The 7,848-nt window shown below is 38.1% G+C and overlaps 1 protein-coding gene across 1 annotated transcript in view; it reads left to right on the top strand.

Moving 5' to 3' along the window:
* Nucleotides 1–5,415, top strand: part of troap (trophinin associated protein) — a 13,005-nt gene extending 7,590 nt beyond the window's left edge. Inside the window, exons 11-14 of the mRNA XM_005732654.2 lie at nucleotides 926–1,021; nucleotides 1,122–1,431; nucleotides 1,731–1,933; nucleotides 5,001–5,415. Of these exons, the coding sequence (XP_005732711.1) occupies nucleotides 926–1,021; nucleotides 1,122–1,431; nucleotides 1,731–1,933; nucleotides 5,001–5,063 (672 nt within the window). The 3' untranslated portion in view covers nucleotides 5,064–5,415. The remainder of the gene's footprint in view (nucleotides 1–925; nucleotides 1,022–1,121; nucleotides 1,432–1,730; nucleotides 1,934–5,000) is intronic.
* The last annotated feature ends 2,433 nt before the right edge of the window (nucleotides 5,416–7,848 follow it).

Below are 7,848 nucleotides of genomic sequence, written 5' to 3'. Positions count from 1 at the left end.
TGGGAACCGGTTCTCAACAAGAACCGGTTTTCGATACCCATCCCTAAATCCAGGTGATATATAATATCTGATCAGGTATGATATGGTGTCACTTGCACGTATTTTCGCTTTTTTCTCTGTGTCTTTAGTGTTGGTAATTGTGACGTCTTTGTTGTTGTGGTTTTATTTGTCTGACAGCTTCCACGAGGCACAAAAGAAATGTCTTTCTCTGTGGGCCTCAATAATAATGATAATGATCAGATTAGTGCTGATGGTGTGCTTCGATTTTAGTCCTCAGAGATGCAGGTAAAAAAAAGTTTACAGGAAATGTTCTTGGTGTCGGTCCTTGTAGACTGGGTCAGGACAACATGCTGTGGTGTGACTGCGAATCAGCTGCCTTCAAAAGTGTTTTGTCTTGTGTTTTAATAACTCTTCAAACTCCCCCAATAAATGTTTATCCATCATGACTTTGAGCACCTTATTTCCCAACGGGTCACCACAGCGGACAGGTGCGACTGGTTGATTTGGCACTTATTTTCACCCTCCCATTTATCCAGGTTTGGGATCAGCGCTGGGAGTACACTACTCCATTTAATTTGGAACCACTGTACCTCACTACACAAAACAAAAAAAGATGTAAAAACAATATAACAAACATATTGGACAATAAAGACGAGAAAATGAAATGAGCAAACCCAGTCTGGACTATGATGAAACCAAACTGAATTATAAATGACAGAGGAATTAAATCTTAAAGAAACAAATTTCCAAATGTAAAACACTTCAAACTCTGGGCACCGCCGCAGGAAAAGAGGTGAAGCAGAAAGAGAGCGCTGCATTAATTTATAAAATTATTACTTTTAAAAAAATCATGTAACTACAATATACTTGGGGACAAATGCACATTTTATTTTGTGTCAGTTACAGTTCCTTTAACCTTTTGCAGGAGGTGGTCCAGAGACTGTTTGATGAAGACGAAGAAGAGCAGAGCGCAAATGTGACAGAAAAAGATTGCGAGCAGCGACCAGTTCAAGCCTCAGCTGTGAGAATTTGAAGCGACCGATCCACATTAAATTAAGTTCTTCTGATTAAAGTAGTAGCTTAACAATCAGTGTATTTTTGTTTTCTATTCATGTCTCCAGAGTAAATCTCACTGTGACAAAGAGGAGGAGAAGAGCAGGACCAACGATGATGAGGAGGAGGAGGAGGAGAAGTTAGTGGGAGAACAGATGTTCTTGCAGGCCCAGCACAGAGAGTCTGTTATCTTTTTCTCGACGGGCAAAAAGTTGTTCAGAGTGCCGCGTTTAGAGAAGCTGGGGGACTCCGCTCTGCAGGATCAGTGCGCTCCAGTTTCACCAGAAGAGCGAAAGGGGCTGCCAGTGCACGGCGAGGTGCCGGCTGTGCCAGGACCGAGCTGTAAGATCAACCCTGCTGTTCAGCGCCCGCACAGAGGTAACTGATCGATCACACTCCCCTTAACCTCTTGAAAGCTGACTCGGAGTAACCATTGAAGCTGTTTTCTGAACCGAGTGGTTTCGTGGTGTGAAAACCACAAGTGTCGTCTTTATGGAGAAAGGGTTGTGTGACATTTATTAAAGTGTAGACTAAAAGTGAGTGCCAGGAGAAAAAGAACCACGATATTTGATTTAAAAAGTGACAAAAATTGACACAATTTTCCTGCTATTAAATAATTCGATTCTTTAATTAATTTTTACGAAGGCTGCAGATATTTATTTTTTTTCCTGTCACAGATCTCGTTGGTCAGAAGACTTGCTCTGTGAGTTCTGCAGTGTTGATGTTGCGCAAACGTTTTCCTCCCCTGGAGGAGCTGCGTTTGGACGAGGAGGTGGCCACCTACACATCAGCGTCTGTCGGGGCTCCCCCTGGGTTTGCTCCCCTTCGACCTTCCTGTGGAAACCCTCTGGCCTCCATTTTGCACTTTGAAGAGTCCACTGTAAGTGTAGCTCTGACAATCTGCAGTGTAACAAACTTTATATCACTGCTTTATGGTTTGTTCTTTTCTTTTTTTTTTATTGAATTGAAAATACCAGCATGCTGTCGCTCTGCCTGAGTGGGTTCTCTCCAGGTACTCTGGCTTTCTCCCACAGTCTTAAGACGTGTGTGTTAGGTTAAGTGGCAACTCGAAACTGGCCGTAGGTGATAGTGAGTGTGTGTGGCTCCCTATCCATGTCAGCTCTGTGATGGACTGGTCACCCGTCCAGGGTGGACCTCATGTTTTGCTCTATGACAGCTGGACTAGAGCAAAAGTGCAACCCTGAACTGGATCAAGGTTGAGTGGATGGATGGAAGTATTCAGTTCAGAGTGTGCTTCTAGAGAAAATGATAGTTGGCAGAACAACACAGGTTCAGATTTTTGATTTATTGTGACTTTTATTCAAATTATTCCATTTTGAAAAGCCAAGAAAAGGGAAACCATGATGGTACAAACATAAAAGAAATAGACCCTGCACAACACAGGTGATGTTGCAGCAGGGATCTGAAGGTGTCATAGGGGATCATCTTATTGTTAGGGTTGTCTGCAGGCTCTTTACCTCACTATCTCAGTATGTAAAGCGCCTCGAGGCGACTTGTTGTTGTGCATTGGTGCTGTATAAGAGTGGAAAGGAAACAGACGCCACAGAGGAGTAGTTGTTCTCTGTGGAGGACACGTGGCCTTGCAGCTCTAGCATCTACACAGATAAGTGGATGTTCTCACAGAGGCACAAAGTCACCTTCTGAATTGACTGAAAAAGTTAAATAAACAGAAAGACCAAAGTAAACGATCGCGCTCTGAACGGACACACTATAAACACAAAAGAAAAGGCGCTCTCAGTCGTACGTTGGCTCTCCAAACTACTGCTTATCATAAAAACTCAGAGAAGCCATAATCTGGAAGAAAATTCTGAAAGGAGACACGTTTTGTTTTCATCTGTTCACACAGTGCAGATGCTGTAGTCTCACACTGATCCTATGCTGCATGCCACTAAACAGGTTTTGGTGTTTGCCTGTAAACAACATTCACCACCTCTTCTTTTGTTTATAGCATAGAATCAAAGCCTTTTTAAGTATCATCAAAGAGTCGCTACGCTTTATTTCAGTGCATTCTTGGTTGGATGCTGTTCTCTGATCATTTACGTGAACATTTCAGCTTAACGGTCAGTTTAATAGACCGACAGCGCGCATGTTTTGGAAATGTGGTGGCACAGAAAAGCTCAAATGAAGACCCTCTGGAACATGAATAAAAGTTTTAAAGCAATGATAATGATCAGTTATAGAAATATATAATATTTGGCGGTTTGATTATTGGGTGTGATAATTATGCACAAATCAGTTGGAGATTTCACCCTCGGTGTACAAATAACTGTTGCAGCAGTGTATGAAGCTCAAGATATCTTAAACGAAGATCAATCCATCTTTATTTCAGACTCAGTGGTCCAGGAAAAAACAAAGGTACATTAAACACGTCATTATTTTCTCACAAACAGACAGCTGTACCAGTGCGTCCATATTAAAGATCAGTGATTTGCTGAACACACATTAATCTAAGAAGCATTAAGCTAAAAAAAAAAAAAACACATTTACAGACGAGATAATAGAGCTTTAAATGTGCTGAGTCCACTCTCTCTTCAGTAATAATCTTACGGCATCATTATCGCATCATTATTATCATTAGTTTCCACATGAAGAGTGGCGTAAGAAGATGTTTGCTTGTGCATTTGTATCATTTTCCCGTAAACATCTTCATCATCTGTCGTTCGATCTGTAATGACGTGTCTAAGATATGCGAGCTAATTACAGAAAATCGGGTAATCTGATGAGCATGTGTCCTCTGTGGTTTTACACATCATTATAAAACCCCAATTCCCAAAAGATTGGCACGCTGTATTGTAAATGACAACAAAATGCACTGGTTTCCCAGCACAGGCGATGTCAAACATTTAAATTGAGATAATGTCTGTTTTTAAGCAAAGTCTTTGCTCATTTTGAATTTGAAGGCAGCAAAACGTCCTAAAAGTTGTGACGAGGCAACAAAAGGCTGGAAAAGTTAGTGGTGTTTAAAAGAAACAGACGTTTAGGTTAATGTGCAACAGGTCAATGACTTGATTGGGTTTAAAAATAGCATCTCGGAGAGGCAGAAGTTCAAACTGCATCGACAAATTGTGGAACAAATTCAGAAAAATGTTCATCAGCATAAAATGATGAAGACTTTGAATATCTCATCATGTACAGAACTTAATATCATTAAAGGATTCGATGAACCCAGAGAAATCCAGGCTGAAAATCTGTTATTGGATGCCTGCGATCTTCGAACCCTCGGTGCTGTCAAATTTAAAAATAAGCTAATATGTTCCTTAAAATGTTGAGTTTTCTTGAGAAATGGAGAGCACCTACTTTGTTGTTCCCTCATAGAAACTTGTGTAGAAACAAATACGAGTCCAATTTATAAGCTTCAGAAGAAAGCTATAAGAATTATAAATGGATTAAGGTTATTATTCACCAATTACACATTACTAATTATTTATTAAACTACATTAATTCACACTTTCTCACCCTGCACACGTGATGTACAAAATGATCTACCTCCAAACTGTATTCACGGGTTGTTTAAACCATATTTGAAAAAAGTACAGTTCAGGACGATTTACAGGTGTACGTCTGCAGTAGGGACACAGTAAGACGAGGTAAATAAATATTAAACTGTCGACATTTGCTTTATTTTTATCTTGTTTGGTTTTGCTGTGTAAATGGAATAAGGTGTAATTTTCTATAGCACGAATTGAACCTTTTAGTCAGTTTGTGCTACTAATTTCAGTTCTATTTGTCTGTTGTTGTTTTTTCCTTCTGTAGCTGATGTAAGATTTAAAGCACTTAACACTGACCACAATAAGACTCTGTGTGATGCGAGTGCTGCACAGAACACTCGGACATCAGGACGGCAGCTTAAATATTCTCTGTGGTCGGATGTGTTTGATGTGCACAACACAGTCAGAATAAATATTTGTCTTGATTTTGTTTTTCAGAGATTTGTCCCAATTGGCTCCGATCTCTCGTCTGGTCCGCCTTCTCCGCTGCAGGACAGTTGACTTGCACCACAGTTGCAGTGTTTGCTTTCACTGTGAAACGCCGCTGACTTCACTTTACAAATATTTGTCGAACACTGACGCCGCCAGGTCAATGGCTGCTCCAAAAAGAAAAAGGGTATATCTAAATTATACTGTTTTTCTTTCATAACTACAGACACTTGTATGTTTTTAATAAAGTAGATTAAAAGTTATCTTTTTGGGACCTAGGTCCAATGTATGTGTTGGAAAAAATATTTTTTTAAAAGGTCAATGAAGAGTCCACACCAGATCAGTGCTGTTGGCTGTAGTGTACATGTGGATCAATGGTTAGGATCTCTGTGATGTACAGTGTTTATAATAAATAGTTGTTACTGTCTGGCCATGTGTGGTTTGTTTGTTTGTTTTAAGCACATACACAATTTAAGATTTGTTGATTTATGGGAAGTAATCTCAGGATTTGACCCCATGATAAAAACGAACTTTGAATAGTGTCAGACAAATATTTGTTTCATGTCTTTACCTTCAGTTATTTCATGTTTGTGAAGGTGATGCTTTAAGTTTGGTTAAGATTGACAGTTTGCTATATTTTAGAGAATTAAGTAGTGGCGCTATGGTGCAGAGGTTTGCACATTCGTTTAATGCCACAAAGATCCTTAGTTTGGTCCCGGGAGGAGACACAAATCCCTTTGAAGTTGTGTCAGGTAGAATGTAAAAGTCTCCCAAATCACACATCCGGAGCTACCTGCTGTGCTCCTGTGAATAAGAGAGCTGCTGAAATCATCATTGCCCCACTCACATGTAGCACTGAGATATGGAAACGACACTTCAGTGATGCAAAATATCATACCGTCTTGCATTCTGCACTTTATTTCTTGGCCAGATATAAAGGTCAACCATTTTTCTAGAAACATGCAAAGCATCCTGTTCAGTCATGTGATGAGGTGTCCTGTTAGGAGTTATGGAGTAATATATGAGAAATGTAGCCAGCTGCTGAATCACCTCTGCTCCCATGGGCTGATTTCATCCCCGTCCAGAGGTTTGCATGAAGCAAGTTTTGGTGCTTAGTGAGGTAACATCAAGATTAAAAGCGGGTTTTCATGGAGGTACATCTCATGCTGAACTAGACTGCAGACCTAACCTGCACAGGAGCAACAGGAGAAACATTATGGAGGTTATATGTACCTTGTGTAAATTATGCAAAGAAAAATCTACTTAAATTTGTTTTGTTTTTTACTTTCCCCCCCCTTTACTCTCAAACCACTGAACACTGCCAGAGTTAAAGCTGAAACCACCCAGCACACATTAACTTAAATTTAATTAGTCCAATCTTTTATTGATCATGAATAAGTCTTGATTGATTCATTACTTGCCAGTTTCCTTGGTGACTTTCAGCTCTTCTGATAAATGCCAAAAGCACAAATACAGGTTCATACAGACCTAATGTGTGGAGCACCGCAAGTGCCAAAATTAAATAAATAAATAAATACATGATTAAATAATTATTAAATAATTAATTTATTTAAATGTTAAATAAATAAATAATTTATTAAAAACATAATTAATTTCTTATATATTAAATGTGTGTAATGTGAAAGCCATAAATTATTTATTAAATACAGAATTATAATAATAACAACAATAAATGATGACATTTGTAATTATTGCATAACATATAAATTCATTTTTCCTAAAAAGAACAATTGATTTATTTCACTATTTAATTATTTTAGGCTTACAAAATTACTTAAACTTTCAGAGCATGTGATTGGTTAGCCAGTACAGTCAAGACAGAAAGAGCCCTGATAATGAGTCAATGCAGTGTCACAGTCAGTTGAATAGGTGGTGGTGTGGACTCGTTGCATTTGAAATGAAATTACCAACAGCAAAGGCAGAGGAAAGCAGCTCAAACTGTAAGTAACATTGGGAAATACTGTTCCTGTTTCACCAAATACACAAGATTTTTTGGGGTAAGAGTGTAGTGGGATAATTTTTAAATATCTTGTTGATTTGTTGAGGTAAAGCTTATTTATTAAAGTGCTCCAATATTTTCTATTGCTCCAGAATTAATGTTTTTAATATCTATCCAGCTTAATTCTAAACTCTAGCTGTGAGAATTATGTGTAAATGTATAATGCTTTACAGAGAAATCTACAGAACAATCTGTTGATGAAACAATATTATTTGATATACTGGTGTACCATTTTTTTTACTGCCTTTTTCATAATTAGTCCAGTCATTACACATTAATGGACCTTTTATTCTTAAACATCTTGCCAGATACATGATATATGTTTTAAAAAGACAAATAAGTAGGTCTGTTCTCTGCTATTTTCATTTCATTTCATTCAAATATTATTAAATATTTATTCATGCATACAGTGATTTTTGTGTATTTTGAGGGCTCACGCGCTCATGCTTCACAAGTAAAACTATTTTACAAATGTACATCCAAACCTGAAAAAAATCTACGCACAATTTATTCAGTTCAGCTCATGAATCTGATCATTTCTCATTTCAAAATTCTTTCTGTGTGTACAACTGTCTAAAACCACACCTAACATCTTTCACTCAGTTACAAAGCCTTAAATATATGTGGACGAATCGCTTTATACGTACTTACAGGCACGTTGCATGACCACATGGGGTTTTGAGACAAATTTAAAGCTGTACAATCTACAAATGTAAGATGCATTCAAGTCTAAAAATAATTTAAATAATTATTTAAATGAATGTTTTCTACGATGTATTTTTGTTATTTCATTTTGGCACTCTTGCCACTCCATACCAATTGAGGGTGATCGCTCCA

Source organism: Pundamilia nyererei, unplaced genomic scaffold (assembly GCF_000239375.1).
Source record: "Pundamilia nyererei isolate P.nyererei 1_Seehausen unplaced genomic scaffold, PunNye1.0 scaffold00047, whole genome shotgun sequence".
Taxonomy (NCBI): domain Eukaryota; kingdom Metazoa; phylum Chordata; class Actinopteri; order Cichliformes; family Cichlidae; genus Pundamilia; species Pundamilia nyererei.
The sequence above is the reverse complement of the archived record's forward strand: the minus strand, read 5'-3'. Positions and strand labels throughout refer to the sequence as shown.